Source organism: Sinocyclocheilus grahami, unplaced genomic scaffold (genome assembly GCF_001515645.1).
Source record: "Sinocyclocheilus grahami isolate Dianchi unplaced genomic scaffold, SAMN03320097.WGS_v1.1 scaffold1391.1, whole genome shotgun sequence".
Taxonomy (NCBI): Eukaryota; Metazoa; Chordata; class Actinopteri; order Cypriniformes; family Cyprinidae; genus Sinocyclocheilus; species Sinocyclocheilus grahami.
The window spans coordinates 25,357-53,051 of NW_015506570.1; the positions used below are offsets into that span (position 1 = coordinate 25,357).

Consider the following 27,695-nt stretch of genomic DNA (forward strand, 5'->3'; position numbering starts at 1 on the left):
TGACCTTTATGATGTAGCAGTTGATATTTAAAGATTTCTCTATGTGTGTGTCTTCCCGTGTGACATTCCAATCATACGGAGATGGTGGACTCCAGATGGTTTTCTCTGAAAGGTACTGGACATTTCCTCCAGCACACCATTACATCTGCACCCCCTTCTGACCAATTTGAAATGAACCAAGATACATGTATATTACAAGAGGCCCTTCCAATTGGATAACAGGCTACGCTTGTGAGGTATGTCTCAAATCTATCTATCTATCTATATACACACATTAATAAGAAATATTAAAGTTACATTTTCCTTTAATATTCTGTAATGAAGTAGATCCCAGTAATCTCACAGAAGTTGTGAAATGGCTCCATTAAACAGACATCTGCTCAGGGGCCAGTATTTTCCTTATAATGGAGGAAGAGGACAAAGAAAAGACCCTCAACAATCTCCTGGAACAGAAGTTTCCAGAGTGCCCTTCATATTTCATCTTGTGTTCAGGGGAGTTATTTTTGTAGGATTGTCATAACAAAAAGGGCCTAAGAGTGAATTAATTTGATACATTTTAATTTGAATTCATGCAAGATTGTCACGACAAAATGTGCCCAAGAGTGAATTGTTCATTTTGTAAGTTTTCATGCAGGATTGTCATGACAAAATGGGCTTAATAGTGAATTGTTCATTTTATAAACTTCAATTTAATTATTGTGTACATTTTGATTGTTACTTTTAAAATTATGCTGCTGGTGTGTGTGTGTGTGTGTGTGTGTGTGTGTGTGTGTGTGTGTGTTTTATTGAAATGTTTTAGTTTTCATATAGAAAAATGTATGATGCACGTGTTCTTGACTTTGGAGTAAACATTTATTTTGAATCTTGTGATTAAAGTTTATTTCATATAAAATGCCCAGAAGTTTCAAACATTATTTTTAATATCACAAACAGGAAATTACTCGCATAATACAATGAAATGAATAACTGTATAGGTCTACAACTAAATTACACAAGATTAATGTTTATAAAATGCTTAATATGTCATTATAAAATGCATACATGCATAAAGTATGACGAATTGTGTGTAATAAAAGCAAATTACTCCTTAAAACCGTAAGGTGGCGCTACTATGTTAAAAAAAAAGTAAGCTCCGCCCCTCACTTCCGGTTCTGTGACTGCGGTTCTGTGGCTGTGGTTCTGAAACTGCTGTGCTGCGGGTCTGCAGCTGGATACTATTGTTATAAACGAGGCATTTGTTGCATCCAGTGGGGACATAATTACGGATTATAATGACTTATACTGTCTTTACGCGTTGCGTAAACCATGTCTGCATTTGTGATCGGAGAAATGACAAACAACAAGTGCTACTCTACACTGCTCAAAACTCGCGTTTGAATCGTCAGTGGCAAATTCTTTTAATATGAAAAACGTACTTACAGTCTGTGAGTAAGAACAGCCGGCATTGTAGTCTACTCTCCCAGGATCAGGAAACAGTCCTCCATAAAATGCGCTGGACACATCTGAATATTTGGGTTAAACTGTTCTGGAACAGTGTTGTAAATACAACTTAATCACTGATTTCTAGTCGTGTCCTCTTTTGGAAGGCCAAACAAAGTAGTTTTGCTTTCACAAGGAAACAGTGTCACACACCGCGGCCTAGAGTGAGCCGCAGCCTAGAGTGAGCGGAGGCCGGCTTGAGTGAGCAGAGGCAGGCGGGCTTGAGAACGGCACGGCCGGCGGATTCGACGAAGGAGCGTCCGGCAGGCTTGCGGCAACCACATGTGATGACCCCAGGCTGGACTCCGCTTCGTCCACGGTGAAAGCCGATCCGGCGATCCACAGCGCAAAGTTGATGTATTTCCGCAGCAACCAGCACGGATCAGCTCCAGGCATGACGAAGCGGATATCGTCCTCTTTTGGAAGGCCAACCAAAGTAGTTTCGCTTTCATAAGGAAACACACAGCACCTTCACGACATGGCGGCAGCGGCAAGAACAATACTACAGCAAGAATAAAAGTTACGCCTTCTTTCTTTGCGTGAACATTTGGGCGGTGTTATGCAAATCTTCCCACATAGTGACGTAGACATGTGGGGGCGTGTTGGAACAAGCCGTTTTAGGTAGGCGTGGTTGACTCTTAACTTTTATAAAGAATATCTCTTTGGATTTGAGACTTTAGTCTTTGCAACTTTACAGATATTCTTTATGCACCAAGAGCTTGTAACACTCCAAAGAGAACGGAAAAAATAGAAATCGCCTCATATGACCCCTTTAATCTAAACAGGAAAACATGCAGTTTTGTTCAGTAATATGATGCTGTGCTAAACAAATTGTGCTAAAAATTTGCTAAAATGTTTTTAACTGTAGTACTGTTACACTACTGTTGTAGATGTTATATATTGCAGTAGCCTACAACTACATTTGAATGAAGTATACTTGAAGTTCACTGTAGTGTAACTGAAGTACAGCTGCAGTTCACTTTTGACTGCACATATAGTTCCTTGCAGTGAACTGCAGTTTAGGGCACTACATTTTATAGTTCAGTGCAATACAAGCTCAGATATATAGCCTACATTAAAACTACAGTACTGATGCTGTGCTGTACAGTACAGTACAAGTAATAAAACATACTTGACGTCCACTGTAGTGTAACTCCAGTAGCCTACAATTGCAGTTGAGAAAAAAAATGGAAAAGGTAAACATTTGGCAAAAAGGAACACAGTAGTAGTAAAGTAGTAGGCTACTATTATGCATTTCACGTTTGCAGTATTAGTGTGGTTAAAAATACAGTGCCACTGCCAAGTTATCACACTTGTAGGCTACTACACTTAAAAAGCAACTCTAATCCTACATCCCTTCAGTAGTTTAAATGTGGCTAAGTTACTTTTTTCATTCTTAATTGTGTAAATGTGTTCCCCTGAATTACTGTGCGCTGGTTTACAAGTTAACACAACGCGCAAAACGTCACACTTTCAGTTTGTTCCAACCCGAATGTTTACCCGGAATTAGCCATATTTAGAATATTATGCCGTAAGTAAACGTAATCAATTACAACACGACAGTTCTGAGTCCATTTCGATGACGAACTTCGACTGAACGCTCTGACGTTCCAGCCGCTCTGAGCTGCTGTGGCATGCTGTCTCCATGGAAACCAGTTTAGCTGGTGCAGTGCGTTTGCCTGGTTTGAATATTCCTGCTTGCTAGCACATCCACAATATAAAAGACGTAGCTTTTATGAAACGATCCGTGTTTCCATTTGAGCTAGATTTACAGAGGATTACTTGAGCTGAGCATGGAGTAGACAAAATGCACGGCTTTCTCGGGAGGAGTTTTTTCGACAGGCCATTTTTTTCAACTTTGTTGTCGTATTATTAGCGAGCTAACGTCAACCGAGGCAGGCGAACAGGTATGTGTGACCAGGTTAACCTGCAAATGTAGTTTACGCCAGGTGCGCTCTTACATTTAGGAATATCAGGGATCTTTTCTTCACATGACAACAGCCATATCTGGATGGTTTTTATCATAAGCGGGGGAAGGATTTCATTTTTGATCACCAGCACGCGCTGACCATTAGCACTCGACATCTCGAGCTGCTCCAGTGGAGAAACGCGCACAGAATCCATTTTTTTCTCGGAAAGTAAGCAACACTTCTATCGCAGGAATCCCTTACTATGTGCCGTCAGCGCACGCGTGTCAGCTGAAAGCGCGTGTAGAAACTGCACAAACAATTGAACACCACGCAAATAAATTAGTGATAGATCAAGCTTTGCAACCAGTGGGACGCGTTTGTCGTGGGAGGACCGTCCTCTCTTCATCAAAGACATCACATCAGTCATTCACTGTCAAGGAGCCACAATAATGACAGGACTTTGACACCCGCGTCTGACACATTGACTAAGACACTTAGGACAGATGTTTGTCAGGAAAATGACGCCGAGCCAGTCCAGTTTGTTTGGAGAGATAGATGACCTGCAGGATCTTACTTTCATCGAGAGACCCATACGCAGGAGCCTGAAGGTAACGTTATGTATAATATTTTCTTCTCTCGATAAATGAATGCGAACTATTTGCTTCGTATATTCTAGTTCTCATTAACTCTGTAACAATGAGGCATTTAATGATTGAATGCTTGCTGTATCTTAAGAGTGAAGGAATTTTCTGGACGCTCAGGTGATTTCTTTGCGGAAAGACTAAAACAGAAAACGCTTCCGCTTAGTTTGTTGCACGCGCCACGGCCGTTTATTCTACATTATCGCGTCGTACACTCTATTATCTTTATTTGAAGTAGTAACTGTACTAGCATCCTTAGGGAAGGACGGGGGTTGCCCACTTCAGTCTGCTGAGTGACGCAGTTTCTGTCAGCTGTCCGCATCACCGCTTCGCCTCCTCGTTTTCACTCCTCACCACTGCGGAATAGAGGATTTCCACTTCAAACCAGAACGTTATTGCTATCACTACCGCGAATTCCTTCACGTAAAGCGGTTGTTCACATGGAGTTGTGTGAACGTCGTGTTGGGCGTCTCTGCAATCATGTACCTGGCAGCAGTGAAGTTGAGCAAGGATACTCTCTCATCTCTCAGCATCACGTATGCATATCTACAGAGGGGCGGGCAAAATGTCCCTTATCTTTTTTTAATGGGGAGGTTCCAAAAAACATCGTGGCTCTGAGAGCCCTAAAGTAATAGACTAGGCACCCACACATGGCTCCCGTCCCCCACACTATCTCTTCCCACGCAGTCCCTCTTTGCCTTGCATCTTGCCTCCCTGCAGCCTCCTCACATATTTGGCTGAGTCATCTGTAAAGGAATCTTGCCCAGTTACTGGCCATTCTTTATTTAAGATGCACTACTTTTGCAGATTTTCGTCTTTGCTATGGAGACGCTCAACATTTTATGCTAATGACTTTTGCTTCCTTCTTTATTAGAGCACTGTGTCTTTTGTAAAGTGCTGATAGCAAGGCCAGTTTTCATAGCTGTTTGTCTTGTTTCCACTATTTGCAGACTGCAGAAGAGATTGACAAGCTCACTGTGGATGAAGATCTGAATGACATAGAGCGAGCAGTCTACCTTCTCAGGTAAAATATGACCCATTTGTGGTAGTACCATTATGACTGATCTTTTCTGTAATTTTTTAGGGCTAGGTTTGTTAGTTTTGTTAGGTCCAAGTTTGCTAGATTAAATGCCGGTTCACACCAAGAATACAAACTGTAAAGATGCATCCATACCAGTGAACGACAAACTTCTTTTTATTATAAGCGCAAGCTGCATGTCTTCTGACTTTTTAAATGCTTGATTTCTTTAAAGTCAACTGCATTCTGATTGGTTGTCAATGCTTTTATCGTTCATCAGCTTGAAAAAATAATAATTCTGAATTCTGTAAAGCTGTGATGTGACGGTAGTAGTGTCAGATCATTTCTTCCATATTGTGACATACTTCAAGATTAAAAGATTATCAAAAAAAAATGCATGGGAGGGACTTGTTTCCATCTATCGGTTGTTGATTGGATGGATCGATTCTCCCATTCAAACGGTCTCTGTTGCATATACTTAAAAAATATAATGCAACCAAATGTCACCATTAATATTACCAATATACCTTTACTGACAAACAGGTGCCATTTTTATTTCTCTTGAAATATCTCTTGAACAAGTTTCAAACATAAACCTCTTAAGCCACATCATCTCATTCTCAGGTAGGAGGCTGAGGCCTCTAGGGTTGCCAGTTTTGTTTCTAGTTAAAACTATGCCATGCTTTGCATCATTAGTCAAGTCTATGGGTCCCAGATTGTCGAAATCAGTTGTGCTCATTACTCTTTCTTTCCACTCGATACTCTGGAAACTCTTTACCTCCGCCAGCATTGTTAGCTGCAACTATTTAGCCAAATGTGTATCCGTGGTAAGCTGACCGCGCAACAACTTCTCAATGCTTGCTGACTGGCACAGAACATCCAGCTCAGTGGGTCAGGGCAGGCGGTGTCATCGCCGCTGTACTAGTCTTATGAATAATAGATCTCTTGAATGGTCTCTCACTGATATCTAGGTAGAGCTACCATGCTCATCTCGAAGGACTTCGGGGAGTCACCACTCTAAAGTTTCAATGTTATTGTCGCTCAGATGCAGGTTTAGCATTGATATAGTGTTATCTGATCATTAAAGTTGAATAGATATGGTGCTGATTACTTGGGAGACTGAGTTAAAATTTTATCAGATTTCCCTAGAATCTGCACATCTTGGGTTTGTCTAATCTTACAGTATCATGAATTTAAAGTTAGCAAATGCACATCAGTATATTCTTGGTTAAACTTTGTTTTAGTCGCGTTTAAGAACATTCCAAGCTGAACACTGAACCAAAGTTATAATAGAGGGGACACTTTTAATGACTAGATTTTATTTATACAGTATAGTGTTTGTTCTTATACCTGTTTATCAGCATTAAGAGAACAAAAACCAATACAAAAGGGTACTTCATGTAAATCTTATTTTAAAAGTGGTTTATATATCATGTTTAGAGGTGTAATATACGTCTAAATGTAATATTTATGTGTTTGAATTGCATATGATTTTCATTCATTCAGACATTAACAAGCGAGAAAACCTAACGTGATGCATATTTGTCAGTCATATATACTGTAAATGAAACTGGTAAAATTTCTGCACTCAAAAAAAAAATCATGGCATAGTTTATTATTATTAATTTTGAATTTATCTAAATAATCATGTTTTCAAAATGCATTTATTGAAATTGCTTAGAATCAACATAAATCTTTCAACATATCAACATATTTTTGAGAACAATTACATTTATTTAGTAAAAAAGCACGAACATGGATAAAATATGGCTAGTTGTGGAACAAGCAATATTCATTTAATTAGAATATATGAGAAATTGGATTTATTGATGATAAATGTGTAAACTTATACTGTATAACTGAAAAATATGCAGCACATTAATAGCATTAGTTTATTGATGCTAAAACTGTGGATTTATATGCAATTCAAATACATAAATCCTAAATTTAGGCCTAAATATTTTTGAGTGTATATATTAACAGATTTTCATTGATCTGTTTGGCAGACATTTTTATCCAAAGCGACTACATCAGTTCTTGCATTCCCTGAGAATCAAACCACAACCTTGCCGTTCACTTTTTTTGCTGCGTGAATTCTCAGTTAGTATCCACCTTTTTCTTCAACGCGGAAGTAAGCCTATGGGTGAGACTTCCGGTTCATTAGCCGCTATAGGGAAATAACAAGAAGAATAACAATGTGCAGTAAACGGTAAAACTGTTTGCACTACAAACCAGTGTGTTCATAATAAGATAATACATTAAAATAATATGGTAAGACACACAAGTTTTCAATATCAAGCAGCAAAACGAGTGGTTCTGTACAGCTAAAAATAGCTGGACACGGATGAGACCGGAAGCCAGACCCATAGAATTTACAAATGGCCGCGCCCATTTTAACGGCAAGAAAAAGGTGGATACTAGACATATTTTCACATCATCAGTCTAGTTAGAGCACCACTGTTTTTGACATTTATGGAGTCAGCTTCTATGGTCCCGCTCCCTCTATTCTTTTTCCCTAGTCATAGACATTGGCCATTGACATAGACATTGGTTTCCTGCTACTAGAACAACATAGCAGCAGTTGACCTGTTATCTGATTACATGCTGTACACTTCCATGCTATACAGAGATGAAAATGCATGGACCAAATATCCAAACTATTTCTTATTATGCTTTTTGACCCAAATAGGCCTGTCGCAATAATCAATATATCGACTTATTGTGCAATATATGTACATGACATCAGTAATTTTTGGTGACGCAATATATCGGGCATTATATTTACTTAAAAATTAATGTCACCGTGTTTTTTGCATTCCACTTGTGCCTGTGTCTTTTGCAGCTTCTCGTACATAATGTGGTGTAGTCATGAGGTGCTAGTTCAAATGTAAAAAATGCTTCTACAAAAAAAGTTTCATCTGCAGATATGGCCTTGTGCCTTTGTGCATACAGACATCTGACTGTTTTTCAGCAATTGTGTGCACCCTTAAATTACAGAGAAAAGAAGTTCTGGGAAAAATCTGTAAATGGAAAAATCTCCATACAAGTTCTTTTTTTGTACTTGTTACTTTGCACTTTTTGTTAGAAAATGTTTATTTACTATTTATTCAAGTTTTTTAAGGTATCTAATATTTTGATACTTAATTTCCATGATAAAATTCTTAAAAATGTTAAGTTTGTTGTCTTTTGAAAGTGTGTAGGCCTTCTTGCATTATTATGCTGTTACATTATGATTATATATTCAGTGGCATAAAATGGTCTTTAAAATGACAATAATATCGCAATTATTTCTGGGGCAATATATCGCACAACAAAAAGTTGCTATCGTGACAGGCCTAGACCCAAAACTCAGACACTTCCCTTTTTTGAAGGTCTGATTTTGTCCGTCTTTAACCTATAAATCTCTATATTGCTCCTTGCCTGTACTAATTAAGTGCCAGAGTCGGTCCAAAGCCTGAATCCCTCAGGTGGCAAACTAGTTCTGAGAACAATTTAATTGCCCCTGTTCGCTGTCCTTTGGCACGTAAAAGCAGGCTGCCAGAGCATCTGTAAGATGACAGGAAAGAGAGTGCTTGTTAAGAAATGGATGAATGGTTAAAAGAGGAGGTGTTTCTGATGTGCAGACACCTCATATATTATGGTTACGCAAACGTGGTGCCATCTTAGTGAGACATTTTTAGCATTTTACACACCTATTCATTTTGTATTGTATAAATCAATATCATATTTCAGCGCATCAACATTGTCAGGTTGTTTGTTGTCTGTGACAACTTTGTAATTATTCTCAATTATAAAGCTTGCATAATCCACACTGATATCAAGTAACCCCTCAGAATGCTCAATTCTCAGGTTTACATGAGGTTACATGAGCCTAATGTCATGATTTTGTTATTATCGCACTGTCGTACACAATGCTTTTTAACATTTCAAATGCTTTGTATGCCTTGCAAAATTGAATTTTGGTCTCTTTATCTGTGATTCCCCTGATATTCTATGTAGTTTAAGCTTGTATGTGTCATTGGGCTTACTTTGCAAATATGCTATACTATGCAATAAGAGATTATACAACTCTGGAATTGTGCGTTTCAGTTACAGTTTGAGTAGCAGGTAAAGCCTCACTGCCTTGGCCAGAGAAGTTGCTGCTACCTGCTTTTTGGTACTGTGAGTTTAGATTTTTCCATTTTGGTGTGCTGATGTCAGGAACAGCACTGAATGCGTCACTGCTCTTGCTGAGAGTCATACTGATGAGGCTGCAGGGTTTTACTGTAAGACATGCTTTTTGTTTTTTGTGTCAGGACTTGTTTGTTGGAATGACTCTGTTAGGGTATTGTTGTACACTCCAGGTGTTTGTTTAGCATAGCCCCAGTACCCCTGCTCGTAGATGTCTGTAACTACATGATCTACATTGACATTCATTAAAGGGGTCCTATTATGCTTTTTCACTTTTTCAACTTTAGTTAGTCTGTAATGTTGCTGTTTGAGCATAAAAAAGATCAGCAAAGTTACAAATCTCAAAGTCGACTTCAAAAGGAGATATTTTATTTAACAGAAATCAATTTTCAAAAACGACAACGAACGACTCGTTTGGACTACAACACATATTTTCCGGGAGTTGTGATATCACAAATATGACGAATGGGACGAGACCTGGTTGAGCTGCACTAGAGAAGGCAACGAGTGTTATCACTATGTTGGAGACACGCTAGCTTTCCCAAGGCAGACGAACTTAGAGTGGTTACAATCATCTGGGTTTAAATCGCGCTCAAATTTATTTGATTTTGACGCAATATTTACACAGAAGCTCGCAGCAGGCGGCTATGGTAAGGGGCATGACATTTCCCGACCAGGCGCCGAGTGCTGCCAATCACAACACACACTGGTCCAGCTAACCAATCACAACACACACTGGTCCAGCTAACCAATCACAACACACACTGGTCCAGCTAACCAATCACAACACACACTGGTCCAGCTTACCAATCACAGCACATTTCGTATTTCAGAAGACAGGGCTTCATTTGATACTGGAACTATTCAAGCCGTTCATGCCAGACTGAGGAGAGAGGTGTTGTAATAATGTAAAATATGTGAAAAATCTGTTTTTCGAACAACCTAGTATGAGAGCCTGTTCTAGTACAACCCCAAAACAAAATCAAGACTTTGTAAAAGAGCATAATAGGACCCCTTTAAAACATAGCCATATATTATTTGGATGATTTTTGGCAAGCAACACTTTTCACATACCATTTACATGAATTTGTCAATTTCTTTAAGAGCATTATGGAATGAAGGACAATAACGTCCTTCACAATAGAAGAAAATATCATTTGTAGGGAATGAAATGATTGTTCACAGACAGACTGCAAACAACCTGAGCTCTTCGTGTTCTTCCCAGCATCATCATTGGCCCTGTTGTGGTTGGAAGGATTAGTGAGGCTGCCAAATGTAAACTAATTACTAAGTGGGCTTTGTTTAGGTTTCATTACAGTCCTGCTTGCTCAACAATCAACTGCCGACTAATTTCTTTTGGAGGGGGAGAATTCAAACAGTGTGTCACTTTTTGCCACTGCATGTTGCCTTCTCCGATTCTCTCACTTTCCTAACTTTGTGTTGAAACTCGAGACACACTTGAGCTCAGCCAGGGTTTGATGTGAATTGTTTTACTGGTCCCTTTTCAAAGATTCCAAACACAAGGTAAAGTGTTCCCAAAATGAGCTTTTCTAAACGTATTTTGTCATATAACCTTCCATAGGAAAGAAGATTATTTTTTCCCTAGACAGCAATGAGATAAATGGAGAGAAACTTTTGCATTCCATTTTGGTTTTCAGATTATTTCAGAGATATAGACCAATGTAGTCTCACTTTAGTTTCCTCTAGAGAATCAGATTTGCCTACATCTGCAATCAGCAATCAGAGATTCATTAAGTATTCAAATATTCTTCACTAGATTCTTTCTAAATCAAATGATCTAAGCCAGTGTTACCTACTTTCATATTTTTGCTCTGTTCATCTAATTTTATAGCTCCATTTAGTATGCTACCAATTATCTCATTTGTTTCCTTTTTTCTTTTTTCTTTCTCTTTATTTTACAAGAAACATATCTGAAATCTCCATGAGGTCTCTTGAGCTATGAAAAAGCAACTTCTAAATGCAATTAAATGTTCTTCTATCTAGGCTGAGGCCATTGTGTATCGTTCACTCACCAGGGAAATCTAATTACAAATGCGAGTGTAGCTCTTTTTACTTTCTGACCACTTTCCAGCCAGGACCTGGCCGGAGCAAACAGAGACTCGAGGCTCACGGCAGTGGGATTGTGTTTCCAAACCATTCAGCACCTGGTCTTTAGCTGATTATGTCTTTCGTCTTCGTCTTTCGCCAGCTGCTCTTCTCATTACATGGTACCTCTGTCATTTAGTGTATAAACAGACTTTGCTGAGGTGCTGCACATTATTGACCATATCCAAAAAGTGCACAAAGCATGACCGCATTATTCTCTTCTTAGACAAACTTGGCAGCAGGTCAGGCTGTTTCTTGGTTATTAAATAACCGTTTGCCAACAAAGGACACAGGAGGACAACCTATCCCTGAAAAAGTAATGAATACCTGTTTATGGTTCATTATTTAGAACAACAGCACACATGAGAGACTGATAGACATGAAAGTGTTCAGAGAGAACGTCTAGGAGGTTCAGCTGCACTAAGCTTTAGAGGGTTCTGCTTCAATGGTAAAAACAACTACAGCACAATGGTTCTATAAATAATCTGAGTATGTAGGCGTTTCCTTCACATTTATGGCTACTTGCACATTTCATCCAAAATAAAGTGGCTAAAATGTTTAAAAAGAAAATTAAAGGTAGTAATTAAAGGTCATGATTGTGCTGTGCAGCTCGAGTATTCAGCTCTTGTGACTGTACATCTTTTTTGTCAAATGTACTATTCATTTTTATGTCTAAAACTTTTAAGTGGGCAAAAATGACTTTTGCATTTTTAATGTTTTTAATAAGATTTTTGTCTACTCTGTTAAAGAACTTTCAGAGAAGCTCTTTGTAGTGGCTGGTTGTTTGTGAATGTAGACATATATACATTGTCATATGTGTTCATTTACAATTTGAGGTGAGGTTGAGGAAACCTTCTGTCTCCTAGACAATATAATGAATGCATCTACAGTAAAAAAAACTAAATTCAGTGCAGCATAAGTCAAGTCAAGTCAAGTCACCTTTATTTATATAGCGCTTTTAACAATACAGATTGTGACAAAGCAACTGAACAGCATTAATTAGGAAAATAGTGTCAATAATGCAAAATGACAATAGTAAACACTCATTTTTCAGTTAAAGACAGTTCATCATTGAATTCAGTGATGTCAACATCCAGCTCAGTTTAAATAATATCTTTGCAATCATGTCAACGATAACGCTGGAAATGAAGTGTCCCCAACTAAGCAAGCCAGAGGCGACAGCGGCAAGGAACCAAAACTCCATCGGTGACAGAATGGAGAAAAAACCTTGGGAGAAACCAGGCTCAGTCGGGGGGCCAGTTCTCCTCTGACCAGACGAACCAGCAGAACGCTGCTGTGCACAACAGTTGTTCACTGGCATTTAAACCATTTACAGAAGGCATTTAGCAGACACGTATACAGAGAGCAACTTACAAAAAGTGCTTTGGCTTCACATAAGAGACTATTGTGATCAACAGATGGCAAGCATGCAACTCAGAGCATCATCTGCTAGAATAGCAAAGAAGTGCTTTCTGAACAAATGCAAACAAGTGTGAACTAGTACAAAGAAGCCTACCGTAATACACATACAATAAAACAAGCCAACTCAGGTTGTTTTGTTAATTAATCCAAGCATTGTTTGAAAGAGGTGAGTCTTGACCCTGCATCTGAAGATTGGGATTGGTTCATTGTCCTATAAATCAAATCAGTGTTCTCCAATTTCCTTATTCATACAGTCAGCAAGGAGTCTCCGCCCACTTGTGAATAAAAACAGTTCTCGGTTACCATAGCTACCTATTGTTCTAATGGGGAAAATATTTTATAGATCTGCTATTTTTGAAAACAAAAACGTTCCAAAAACTTTATGCGGACAAGGAAATTTACATATTCGAATAATGAACAAAAAAAAAAAGAATTACATTGGTCATGATTATTCGTGACTTCACTTTTTGCTGAATTAGAAATTCAGTAACAGCTCCACAAAAGTCAAATAGGGAACTCATTTTTCAATTATATAATTAGAATATTATTTTTCAGCAGCATTCAGCACATAATCTTTCTTAGAAAAAATATATTCTGAAGAACATTTCTTTGGAATTTTTTAAAAAAATTGCACAGAAACATTCTTACAAATTTTCTTATGAGAATTTATCTTAAGAAATTGCTTAACTTTTTTCTTAAGAACATTTTTGTGAATGTAGCCCTTTTTGAAGATTACAGTTGAATAAAAGAAGCTAAAAGAGGACTTGTCAGTACAAGACTGCTAGCAATTCATAGTTTTCAGTCACATGACTGGCTCGAACTAAGACCTGGTGGGCAAAACATCCATAGAACTGCAGCACAAGCCTGTCAATTTTCCATCCGTTTCCAATCCACAAGTATTTAGATCATCTCTCAAAAGGATAAAACAAAGATATGTGAACAAAATGCATTTTTGTCCATTTGCAATACATATAAAACACCCGCTGCAATATTTCAGTTAAAACAGCATAACGTTTAATATGAAAACACTTAAAGGGCCTTTAAAACAGCGATATATAAAGGCCAAATTCAGTATACACCTTTTTGATGATGCATACTTTATACAGGCAAGCAGATGAGCACAAAATATGAACACAGTGAGCTAAATGGTTGTTTTCTTTATAATGCTTTGCTATGGGAAAACATATAATGTCAAACTTTGCACATTGTGTTTATATTCTGATGCATACTGTGCTTGCCTGTACACAGTATGCATAATCAATATGGTGTATACTGAATTGGCATTTAAATATCACTGTCTTACTATATTACTACTAATACAAACCTCGTAAAAATAACTGGCGGTCAGTGGAGGAAAGCCTTGTTTTGCCCTTCAGGTGAGCATTTCTGTAAGAGTGTGATGTAACTTGGCATCTATGAATACAAGCACTTGAGCATCAAAATTGTGGAATCTCACAAATGAACAAGTGCATGTCTTCAGGAGACTGCATATTTTGAATAAATGTGGTACATGAATGTAGTGCATAAAATAAGATAAATGTCAGACTTCTCAAAACTTCTGAAATACAGCAGAACTACAACCATGTTATTTATATCACCAGCCATGTTTCTATATTGTTCAGTTCTGGTGAGGATGTCCAACAGGCCAGCGTGATCATCAACCTGCCAATCCTGGTGCGTCAGAACCCAGCGGAGACCTTTCGCAGGGTGGTGCCAAAAGTCAGGGTAGGCAAAACAATATTTCATTTATTGCTTTTTGTTGTTAAGTTCCTTCTATGACTTCGTGGTACGTGGTGTTTGTGAATGATCATACAGAGCTCCTTCTTCTACCCCAACAGGAAGTGCTCCATGTAGCTGGGGCAGATATGCAACTCGCCGCAGCAGGATCTTTCCTGACCGTTCTCCAAGATGACATTGTCCTCATCCAGACACACACCCACTCAATCTTGCAGATAGTTCTCCTAAATCTCGACCACAGGGACACAGGTTACCATTTTTTGAGAAAGCTTGTAAAGCATCTGTAGAAAGTATATACAATAAATTTGATGAGTGCTTATTATTTGCAGTCTTGTGAGTGAAATACAATTGAACAAGCACTACTGTTCAAAAATATGGGGTCAGTATGGTCCTTTTCTGGGGAGTTTTATTCAGCAAGGATGCATTAAATTGATTAAATGTGATGGTAAAGACATAATGTTATGTAAAATTTCTATTTTAAATAAATGTTAAAAAATATATATATCATGGTTTTCACAAAAAGCTGTTTTGATATTAATAAGAAATGTTTCTTAAGCACCAAATTAGCATATCAAAATTATTTCTGAAGAATCATGTGACACTGAAGACTGGATTAATGGCTGCTGAAAATTCAGCTTTGCCTTCACAGGGAAAAAACGTCATTTTAAAATATTTTAAAATAGAAAAGGGTTATTGTAAATTGTAATAATATTTCACAATACTACAGGTACTGTTGATCAAATAAATGCAACCTTGAATAAGTTTCTTTCAAAAACATTGCTTAAAATTGCTTTTCATTTTACAGACCCCAAGATTTTGAATGGTAGTGTATGCCAGAGTGAAATATGCACATTTCTGCATGTCAAGGACACAATCAACTACTATGTCTTTATTTTTATTAGTGGTCAGCAATGCTTGGCTGGAAACGTTGCTGTCGGCAATTGATGCTTTACCAAAGGATACTATCAGGCAAGAGGTAATGACAGCTGCAGTATTTCTCCTGTCTGTCATTTCTAAACCCATGGGATATGACATAGAAATTAGCTATTAGTGTGAATTAAAATGGGATTTGCTTTGATTGATTGTTTGCACAGATTCTGAGTCCTCTATTATCGAAACATCAGCTCTCCCAGTCTGTCCCGGCACGTCTGGCCAGCTGTCGCATCTTAGGAAAGGTTGTTGGCAAGTTTGAGTCATCAATGTGAGTTCTGCAGTGGAAACACCACTTAACCAATCAATTAAGAGGACAGGAACAACGTATTATATGATATTCCTAATATAGAATAATTTTCTTCTTAACGTAATGATGTTTAAGGTGAAAAGTTTGTGTTGGTTATTTTCTGACTTAAAATGTCTACCATGGCTTCTCTCTGCAGAGTGAAAAAAGACCTTTTGCCACTGATCAGGTCGTTATGCCAGGACGTAGAGTACGAGGTGCGCGCCTGCATGTGCCGCCAGCTGGAGAACATCACCAGGGGAATTGGGTAAAAAGATATGAAGCAGAGCTTTCGTTAAAAAGAACAATTTGTTATTTGAATATCTAATGCTGCCAAATCTAAATGACTTAATCCTAAATGGAAGAGTAGCAGTGTTCAAATTGTGTCAAAGTTCTTGGGGGGTCCCCCTAACCGGAACAAAATAACAATTCAGAAAGCACAACAACAATTCAGAAAACATTATAACAAGTCAGAAAGCACAACGACAAATCCGAAAACAAAATAACAAGTCAGAAAACACAACGATAATTCAGACAAACCGGAAAAGGTAGGTATAGTTTGAGACAGTGCCATTGGTTTGGGATTACTCACCGCTGACTGGACGAGATATCTGTCAATCAACGTATACAGGAAGAACCAGCCGAAGAACAGCAGAGTCGTGGTAGAAAGTTCGGAGATGGTATTAAAGTAGCTCAGTTTAAATGTATTGTATGAATTGCCCTTACTATGGAATAAAAAATACGGGGTGTCTATTTACATTTAGTTAACAGTGGCTGTTTAACATTAGCTCCAGTGGCGCAGATGGATAAGCACTTGCCCTTGTCTTTTTGACGTGATCATCCCGGGTTCGATCCCGTCTTTTGCCGAACTTTTTTTTCCCTCCCTTTTCAAATCTCGTATTAGCAATGGATTCTATTTATGAAAAGGGAGAAAAAAAAGTTCGGCAAAAGGTGGGATCGAACCCGGGTCGATCGCGTCAAAATGCCAAGGGTAAGTGCTTATCCATCACTGGAGCTGATGAGTCACAGCCACTTTTAACTAAATCTAAATAGACACTCCGTATTTTTTGATTGACAGATGTCTCGTCCAGTCAGCGGTGAGTAATCCCAAACCAATGGCGCTGTCTCAAACTATACCTACCTTTTCCGGTTTGTCTGATTTGTCGTTGTGTTTTCTGACTTGTTAATTTGGTTTCGGATTTGTCGTTGTGTTTTCTGACTTGTTATTTTGTTTTCGAATTTGTCATTGTGTTTTCTGACTTGTTATAATGTTTTCTGAATTGTTGTTGTGCTTTCTGAATTGTTATTTTGTTTTGTAGACTTGCATTTGCGTTTGTAATTTGTTATTTTGTTTTCAGAATTGTGATTTGTTCTGCACCTCTCGGCCACCGTAGTTATTCCACCCCAAAATGAAAATTTTGTCATTAATCACTTACCCCCATGTCATTCCAAACCCATAAAAGCTTCGTTCGTCTTCGGAACACAATTTAAGATATTTTGGATGAAAACCGGGAGGCTTGTGACTGTCCCATTGACTGCCAAGTAAATTGCACTGTCAAGGCCCAGAAAAGTATAAAAGACGTCGTAAGAATAGTCCATCTGCCATCAGTGGTTCAATCTGAATTGAATGAAGCGACAAGAACACTTTTTCTGAGCAAAGAAAACAAAAACAACGACTTTATTCAACAACAAACGCAAAATAGCGTACGTTGTTCAGTGTCAGCCGCGCCACAAGGTCGTTGTTTTTGTTTTCTTTGCACAGAAAAAGTGTTCTCGTCGCTTCATTAAATATTCTGATGACATCTTTCATACTTTTCTGGGCCTTGACAGTGTAATTTACTTGGCAGTCAATGGGACAGTCACAAGCCTCCCGGTTTTCATCCTAAATATCTTAAAGGGTTCCTATTATGCTTTTTCACTTTTTAAATTTTAGTCAGTGTGTATGTTTGGGCATAAAAAAGAACTAGAAAGTTACAAATCTCAAAGTCCACTCCAAAGGGAGATATTTCGTTTAAAAAAAATCAATTTTCAAGAACTACAGCAAACGACTCGTTTGGACTACAGCGTTTGGTTTCCGGGCTTTATGATATCACAAAGCGGCTCATTAGAATTTCATTACAAAGAATTCCCGCCTACAGAAATTCGAATGGTTGGGGGGTGGGGAGGGGCGAGGTCGTGGTTAGAACGCTTGGTTGAGTGAGCGCATGAGACGAGACGACGAAGAAGAAGAGCTGCTGCAGACAGCCTGGGGAGAAAGGTATTTTAATAATGTAAATTATGTGAAAAATAATGCGTTTTTCGAACCACCAAGCATGAGACCATGTTCTAGTACACCCCCAAAACAAAATCAATACTTTGTAAAAGAGCATAATAGGACCCCTTTAAATTGTGTTCCAAAGACGAACGAAGCTTTTACAGGTTTGGAACGACATGGGGGTAAGTAATTAATGACAAAATTTTCATTTTGGGGTGGAGTAACCCTTTAATGTGAAATTAAAACCGCCAGTAGGTGGCAGCAAGTCACTGTTAATAAGTGAGTCATTGCAATTGAACTGATTGAATTGATTTATTCAGGAACGAAACGCTGTCACGTTGTTCAGAGACGCAAAACAGCGCTGTGGCTTTGTTTGGAACCATTTTTGTTAGCGAAATAGAACAAAAATAGGCAATATGGTGTCTAAAATGTAAGTCTCTTAGTATTAACTTATTGTTTATTGAACTGTTGTATAGGCCTAAAGTCAATATCACGTTTGTGATTTTTGCGAAAAATGGCACTCTTCATGTAATATTGATTAACTATATGAAAATTATATAAATATATACATTTTCTGCCCCTTATCTTGAGTTTTGGGAGCATTCTAAATACATTTTATTAGACTAAATCATGCAGTGAAAAAACACACTTTAAACGAGCACAGTCAGTCTAGCTAGTGTTTAAGCACTCATAACTCCTCTTATATTCAATGAAACTGTCCATACACTGTATGATAAATGAATATCTTACTTACATCATACGTACATCTGCACTTTGTTGCTGATGATGAGGGAATTTGTGAGTTTCAGTCTGAATAAAACTCCGGGGTTTCAGCGATGACTAATTTGGACGCCTCTGATTGGCCACTGCATTCCTAAGCTCAACAGAATCATGTGTGATTGGTTATAATGAGCAACGCTGTAAAAACGCGTAAAAAATAAAATATGATGTTACATGAGCAGGAAATTGAATACAATCATCGAAACTTAATTTAATTTTCATTTTAATACTTTTAATTCAAGTATTATAGCTTTATTGAAAAACCAGGGGACCCCCCCAATTGTATTTTTTTGGGTGTTATGGGGGGTCCCTTAATTCTTATGGGAGGTCTTGGACCCCCCCCCCCAGCCCCCCCTCAATTCGAACACCTTGACTCACAGACATTAGATATCAAACAGAGTATATTGTATAATTTTAAATTGTAAATAACACATATAGTGTTTGTTTTTATATAAATTTTTTTAGTTTATGAGTATTTGTTTTTGCCACTTGTTTTGAATGTGAGACATTTTCTCCCACATATTTAAACCAAGGGATGCAAGTTTTTCACAATGTGACAGACTGATCCTTAAACGTAAGCACTTTGGGATATTCTGTTAGAAATAACATCTCCACTAAACATTTATGTGTACAGTATCAGTATGGATCATAAGGCAAGTTTGTCTATATTTGCTCTTTCCCAGGCTGGACCACACTAAGGTTGAAGTGCTCCCTGAACTGGTTGAGCTGGCCCAAGATGAAGCCAGTACTGTGAGACTGGCAGCTTTCGACACCATCATCAACCTCTTAGAAATGTTTGACAGTGGTAAGCCTCTCACAGTGTTTATTGAATTAATTGGATTCTCATGTTAGTTGTTTTATTAAAACAGAAATGTTAACCATTAATTATTAATGTAATAAAAATACTCTTTATATGTGGATAAATATGTAGTTGATATTGTTGGTTTGAGTATCTTTAACAAAAATGAAGCTAATTTTTAATGCAAAACACTACAAGTAAAACCATTGTTTAAGTGTTTTTTATTATTATTAAACTTTATCTATTTAAGACAGTTTTTCAGTTTTTCTTGCTGTTGACAGTATTTTCTGATTAATGGAGTGATAAAAAGACATTCAAAATCTTCTGAATGACCAAATGAAACATTAATTTTAAACCGGGCTTTATCCAATGTTCATATTTCTGTTCTGGAATTGTATGCAGATTAAGGTGTATTATATTAATTAATGACTCATTTGCATATTTAAACATAAGATTTCAGAAAACTTGTAATACAAAACAATTATCTTAATGTATACTGTGATTAATCAACTGGGGAGGTATGGTGACATCTATGTAGTGTCTTGCTTTAAGGAATATTACCAATGTTAATATCAGCTTTTCTGCTGTGGATGTCCGACAATCTGAAATGCAGTTAAATTACTGAGAAACAGTGGTGTGAAAACATTTGGACTTTCTATTATTTCACAGAGTACTGTTTGGAACACATGCTGCGTATCTGCTCATATCATCAGACACTGCTTGTTTTTATTTCCATACCTTTTTGCATGCTGGGACATCAGATTCAGATACTGGCATGTGGCTCCTTTGAGAAAAGATGTTGAAACTTGTCTCACACTCTTTCTCTGTCATCCTCTCACCCTCCCCTCTTTTCTGTCACCATTTTTCATAGATGACAGGACTTGTGTCATATTTCCCTTGGTGAAGGCATTCTGTGAAAAATGCTTCAAAGGGGATGAGGCAGTGCTGGCCTCCTTGTCCTACCAGTATGGAAAGCTTTGTCACGGGCTCTCAGGTGACTGTCCGCTTCCTTTTTACATCTTTCTGAAATGTTTTAGGATTACAGTCCACGAGTCATGACATGGATTTTTGTATCTCTCATTTGAACAGAGTCTTTTACTGACGAGCAGCACCTCTGGTTTCTGGAGTTTTATAAGAAGCTGTGCTGTCTGGGTTTGCAGCATGAAAATGGGCATTGCGAGAGCCAGCCCTACCCATTGGAGCTGGAGAACAAATACGCCCTAGTGCGCAGGAACTGTGCCTACAACTTTCCTGTGAGTTTCCCTGCCTTGCATCTATATGTGTTTCGGTCTGAAGTCTAAACAGAATTGCCTTGTAGTTTATTGTAAGTCTTAATAAATGCTTTTGTTTTGCATTGCCTGTTTGGAAAGTTTATTTTTTCAGAATAATTTTGATTTGAAGGCCTTTTGACCAACCAATTTTTTCAGGCACTGTTATCTATTTTTAACATCTATCAGTGGAGGCAAAGTCTTCTAGAACAGCTCAACCGCTCATTTGAGGAAATTAGACCTCTGTCTGCTCCATCATCAGTGTCTGAAGTGGTCCTTTGTTGTTAGTGTGGTTATATATAGCTGCAGTCGCTCAGAATAAGTTTGCAAACAGTCTGAGATGTAGGTGGCTGAAAGTTATGTCTAAGAAACCAGTCGCTTTTTAAGAGGGACACAAAAGCATGATGAAAATGTCATAAAAGTCGTTTTCATGACTTGTATGTTATGTATAAGTTATTATTCACTGATGATGTTTCCTTCCAATGGGCTTTTCTCACTAAATGTTCATGAATGTGGATATATCAAGATTTTTTTTTTGGAGTGACAAATGAAATTTTATTCCGTTCCTCTTGTATTTCGGAACACTTGAAATATAGCAAACTGAAATATAGTTAAATGGTCCACTTACGTAATACTTTATAGTGTTTCTATTTTGTTGTTTTGGAGCTTCACGGCCCTAGTCCCTTTAATATATATAAAAAAAGACAATCGTTTCTATTTTTGTTTGAACTACACTATAGTAGATATCATACTATATCAAAAATACAGTAAAATCAGTAGTACTATAAAATATTATTACAATTTAAACTAACTGTTTTCTATTTGAATATATTTTAAAATGTAATTTATTCCTGTGATGACAAAGCAGCCATGATTCCAGTCTTCAATGTCACATGATCCTTCAGAAATCATTCTAATAATATCTTATTATTATAGTGTTGAAAACTGTTGTGCTGCTTACTATTTTTGTGGAAGCCATGATATTTTTTCAGAATTCTTTGATGAATAGAAAGTTCAAAAGAACAGCTTTTATTTTAAATATTTAGTACTATATATATATTTTAAGATTACTTTCTTTAATAATTTACTATAAGCATATTGCTGTGTGTCTGGAGTCTTGTCTGTATATTTTCTTCTCTGTATTTATTTTCAGGCCATAGTGTTATATGCCGATCCAAACCACTTTCTGTCTGAATTATATCGTACCTTCTCAAGTCTTTGTCATGATCCTGAGATTTCAGTACGGAGGACAGCAGCTGGTGGTTTCCATGAGGTACAAACTCAGAAACTCACATATTTTCATCATAGTACACAATGTGACTCACATTTTGACAGATAGCAGTGCCTCAGTTCAGAATGTACAATACCATCTTTTCTAATCCCTCTGCATTAGGTGGTCAAATTGCTGGGCCCAAATGTGCATTACATACACAAAGAGATAATCGCTTTGCTGCAGGATGACTCATTAGAGGTGAGACCTGAATAAAGGTTTGTGTGTGTGTGTGTGTGTTTGTTTATAAAAAGAGCTTTCATCTGTCTGTGACAGCTTCAGTCATTTCCTTGGCACACTGTGCTGAGACATGGCAACTTTCTTCACAAAAAGATTTGGTCTTTCTCAGAACCTCTACTGACCGCTGAGTTTACTTGAACAAATAGCCGTCTGACCATTCAAAACCCCCTCCTCGCAAGGCCAACGGAGCTTATGTAACTTCTGTATTTGGATGCACGTTAGTTAAGGAAGAAATTCCCTTCTGGAGTGTGTGTGAATCAAAGAAATAAAATTGTTTGGTTCTGTCTTTGTAATAGATTAATGGAAATGAACTACTGTACCTGTAGACCTTAAAGGTGAAGTGTGTAATTTCTGCACCACTTAAATGGAATTGGAAAAAAATGGCAGATTTTCCAAAAACTCCCCCATTTGCAATTGATCGCAATTTGATTTGATATTTTTTTTTGTTGATATTTTTAGCATCAAAAAAGTTACACACGTCACCTTTAACACCAAACTACCAAAAATTCTTCATAGGCGCCAGACATACCGTGCCTAAGTGTGTGTGTGTGTGTGTGTGTATGAAGCTGTGTGCACAAGTGTGCGAGTCTTTGCGGAGGTTGCATGCAACTGTGTAGGATGAATGAATGCATTGCACCTCCCTAGCTAAGGCTAGAGTGTGGTATTGTTTATTCTGTCATGATCCTCTGAGCAGTGTTAGTCACACACTGCATTAGCATCCACTATAGTGCAAAGCTCCCTGAGCCATCAGACATAGTGATTTTCATGATTAATGATGATGGAAACACAACATTATAGACTATCTATTATAGTCAGTGATCTCACTCCAGCTTATCTCCAATTTTAGAGCCCCTTCCTGTGGTTGGCAGAAATGTGTTTCTGAAACATCTGATGACGAGAAGGCTTTGTTGATTTGCAATAGCTCAATGCTTTTGAATCGGCAGGTATTGGATGCTCTGTTGAACAATATTCAAGAGACTTTAGAGCTGGCCACTTCCAGAGGGGAGGGAGCAGGACCAGAGAGCAAGGTACCTGCTTCATTGTTGATGCTTTTAGTTAGAATTTTCTTTTGTGACTTTTTGTGATCTTTTAGACTTTTAGTTTTACCTGCAATATTTATGGTACTAATAGTAATAAACAAAATACTAAACATTTAAATTGTCATGTCGTTTAAAAATATTTATGAAAATAATAATAAATAATTATTTTAAATAATAATATTTAATTATAATAAAATTATTTATATTTTAATTCAAATTATTAGCAAAATGGCAAGAACTGACGAACATAGCATAATAAAACAACACAGTATGAAGCTTTAAGTACTTCTAATATTCAATATATATCGAAATCTTTTAATGTTCAGAATTTTGGGTTTGTTAGAATTTTTTATGTTTTTGTAAGAAATCTCTTATCCTCACCAATGCTGCATTTATTTGATAAAAAAATACAGTAAAAACTAAAATTTTGTGAAATATTATTACATTGGAAAATAACATGTCATATAATAACATGTAAATATAATAATATTCATGTTCTATTTGAATACATTTTAACATCTTATTTATTACTGTGATGACAAAGCTGAAATTTCAGCAGACATTACTCCAGTCTTCAATGTTACATGATCCTTCAAAATTCATTGTAATATGCTGATTTGCTGCTCATGAAACATTTTTTATCAATGTCGAAATTAGTTGTGCTGTGTAATATTTTTGCGGAAACCATGATACATTTTTTTCAGGATCCTTTCATGAATAGAAAGTTCAAAAGAACATAATTTCAAGACATTTTTTGTACAAATGTGAAAGTCTTTACTGTCACTTCTGGTCAATTGAATGCGTCCTTGCTGAATGAAAGTATTGATTTGAGAAAAAAGTGTCCCCAAACTGTTGCAATGTTAGTGTATGTCTCACTCTCACCCTTACAGCAGGTGAATATACCAGACTTGGTGCCTGCCTTGGTAGCAGCAGAACAGAAAACGGCCTCCTCGCTGCACTGGCGGGTTCACGAGAAACTCCTGCAGTGCTACTCCTGTCTGCCCCGTGTCGTCTCTGGAGACCAGATCTACTTCCGCTTCTTTCAGAGGATGTTCAGCATCATCACTACAAATGTAAACCTTCTACACGCACACTCCTGCCTGTAGATTCTCTCAATTTGAATTGTATATTTAATCTGTCCTTCTGTTTACGCTGTTCTAGAATGTTCTGCCAGTCCAGCGGGAAGCTGTCAGGACGTTATGTGTGTTCTTGCGCTGTAACCGCAAACAGGAACAGCGGCAAGAGATAATCAGCAAAATAAAGCAAGGTAAAAAAGCAGGATCTGCTTATATTACATTTTTGTGTATGAGATTCAGTGAATCAGGACTGTCTCTCTTCTGAATTTAAGAGCTTGCTCAAGGTAGAAGCTACTGGAACAGGCTTCGCTATCTGGACCTGTGTGAAATCACAATAGACCTCTTCTCCAAGTCGTATTTTTGCAAACATTTCCTTATTCCAGCGCTTGAGTTGGTCAATGACCCCGTAGCCAATGTCAGGTGAACCGCTCACATTTTTTTAACTTCTGTTATTGCGTCCTTGTTTACTGTGCTGCCGTGACTAATGCTTTAACATATTACAGTTTATTGTTTGTTTTATTCAACCAAAAATAAACATTCTGGCAGGTACAAGCTCTGTTATATGTTACCCAAACTGAGATCCACCATCAAAGCAACAGACAAACATCTACTTCAGCAGCTGGAGTTCTGTGTGCGGAAATTGTTGTGCCGTGAGAAGGACAAAGATGTAGTGGTAACTTTGCGTAAGGTGAGCCTCTCATTATTAAAGTGCGGTCACATTAGCAAAGTTTTGGTGGGCAGAAATGATCCATGTATGAAATAAAGCTCACAGAGAAGTTACTTTCATATCAAGCAGCTTTCTGCTGATCATCACAGTGAATTCACTTAAACCCACTGCGAAATCTGTGTGAGGAAATCTCTCACCCTCACATAAATGACTGTGTTTTGCCTATTAAAAACAGTAAATGTGAACATTTTTAATATATTGAACATCATTTCATTAATAGACGTAATTAAATCCTCAAACTAACTTGATTTCTTAGACAGTTCTGGAGCTGGACAAAATGAACATAACAGAGCCGGTATGAAAGATCTGTCACTTTGACCCTTTCCATTTTGTTGTTTTGACGTTTTTTTATAGACCATCTTTTTCTGAACACTGTGAGCTGATTTTGTTTCACTTTTAGTGTTGAAAGAACTTTTTATATTTATAGTATCATAAAAGGCATGAAAGAGAGCTTTTGGATCAGAAAAAGGAGAAGGAGGAGACTCTTTTACTTGAAATGGTGAGCGATTTACCCTTGGTGTAATAATTTTTACACCAAAATAATTTTATTTGTCAATTTTTGGGCCTGAAAAGACAAATAGGTGTGTACATTTTTATATTTAATATCAGAACAAAGAATATAATAATAAACATTACTGCTGTGTTTGTGGTTTTGTAACACATAGGAACTGCTAGAACGACAGCAGAGTGAGGCGAAACTGGCTGGAGATAAACAGTCGGAGAAGAAACGTGAGTGACGTTCATTCATGCACCCTCACTCTCAAACTTCGGATGTTTTACTAGCTTACATATGTACGTTTCTCAAATGTATGTGGCTGTTTACTTGTTTAGTTTATAATGCTTTTGTAATGCAGAAAGAGACAGCAAGTCAGGCCTCTCTGGTAGTAAAGGAATGTCAGGATCTACATCAGGAGCAACATCATCCTCTTCTGCTGGTTAGCATCCTTCCTGATGTACATTAATGTTAACTGAATAACAAAAACATTGCATTTGTTTTACTATATACACTACAATTCAAAGGTTTGTAGTCAGTAATTGCTTTTTAAAGAAATGAATACAGTAATTAAGCATTAAATTGATCATAATTGACAGATTTTATGACAAATAAATGCTTTATTAAACTTTCTATTGACACTGAAGACTGGAGTAATGATGCTGAAAATTCAGCTTTGCCATCACAGGAATAAATTACAGTACATTTAAAAATATATTTACTCTTTTAGAAAACAGTTAATTTATTTCTAATCAAATGCAGATTTTGTGAACATAAGAGACTTCTTTCAAAAGCATTTTACCAACCTAATTTTTTAAAAACATTTTTGCAAATGACAAATGTTCTAAAGGTTTGAGAATTGGAAGGTGCTTATTTTCTCAACACTGATCATGTTTGCAGGGAAGGAGATGCGGAGGGCCAAACTAGCTCGCAGTCGTTCCCTCAGCGGTCATCCCACGACACCCAAGATGACAAACCCAGACAAATCCTTGTACGTAACACAATCATCTCATCGCTCTTGTGCTGCTATTGCAGTGGATTGCGCCAGCTGAGTTCTGTCTAGATTTTGAATTTTGTCATGAATTTGCCATGACCCATCACCAGTAGTTACATAACATATTTATACTCACTATTTTCTCCTTAGAAAAGTGAAGGATTCAGGAAGTTGCCCTGGATCGGGAAAGAGCGCCATGTTACCATTAAATGGTATCTAATCAAATATCATCATGAGTTATAATGACATGCTCTTTGCCGCAAACTGTCTTGTCGTTTACCTGTACTCGTTTGTTTTCCAGACGATAACCTGCGACCCCACCACTTTAATGTTGCTTCATCAATCTCCCCCACCCCATCATCCTCCTCCATGCCCGTCCTGATCCGCAGCAACACAAGCAGCTCTGTGGATCACCGGAGTAACGGGAATAAAGACACGCAGTCTAGGAAGCTCTCGGTGTACGTAGTGCGATCCTGTACTGTTTAACCTTAATCTTATAATCTTTAATTAATCATGACATTTTGGGTGTAATAATTTTATGATTCTAAACTGGAATGATTCAGTCAGACTGATCTTGACCTCTATGATGTTTTTCTATTCGTGTCTGACAGACAGCGGAAGTCAAATTCATTTGGAATGCAGTCTGGGAGAGAGTGATTACCACTTTGCCTTCTGACTTAAAGCCCCTTTCTACAAGACTTTTCATTCTGCAGCAGCAGTGTCCCTCCATTTTGATGTGTACATTCTCTTCTAAACCAGAAATGGCTAAAGATATGCTGGGGCATCAGTTAAGGTCTGCATTGATCCATCTCTGCCTTATTTCACAAAAAAACTGGCAGCATATGTCATAAAACGAAAACGAGAGTTGAGGAGTAATTGAATGTATTTAATTTACTGCCTCATTATTTTGTTTCTTGTATTATAGCATGCTTTGCAAATTCTCTGTTTTATATTTTTGAAGTGGCTAAGAGAAAAAGAAGCACTATGTATTTTTATGATTGAAGAGTTTTGGAACTCTCCATCCCATCCCACCAATGAGATTGTGCCTGGTGCTG

At 37.5% G+C, this 27,695-nt stretch overlaps 1 protein-coding gene across 1 annotated transcript; it reads left to right on the forward strand.

The window, feature by feature from the left end:
• Positions 1–3,140: 3,140 nt before the first annotated feature.
• Positions 3,141–27,679, forward strand: LOC107569890 (serine/threonine-protein phosphatase 4 regulatory subunit 4). Its single transcript, XM_016256057.1, has 25 exons — positions 3,141–3,997; positions 4,981–5,054; positions 14,369–14,471; positions 14,585–14,732; positions 15,386–15,459; positions 15,578–15,684; positions 15,860–15,967; positions 19,417–19,538; positions 20,404–20,526; positions 20,622–20,785; positions 21,954–22,073; positions 22,194–22,271; positions 23,255–23,338; positions 24,241–24,423; positions 24,512–24,617; positions 24,699–24,846; positions 24,973–25,114; positions 25,410–25,448; positions 25,581–25,652; positions 25,819–25,882; positions 26,008–26,088; positions 26,547–26,637; positions 26,791–26,852; positions 26,942–27,098; positions 27,252–27,679. Exons 1-25 carry the CDS (start codon positions 3,893–3,895, stop codon positions 27,295–27,297), a joined length of 2,601 nt encoding a protein of 866 aa, XP_016111543.1. The 5' UTR covers positions 3,141–3,892; the 3' UTR covers positions 27,298–27,679.
• Positions 27,680–27,695: the final 16 nt, after the last annotated feature.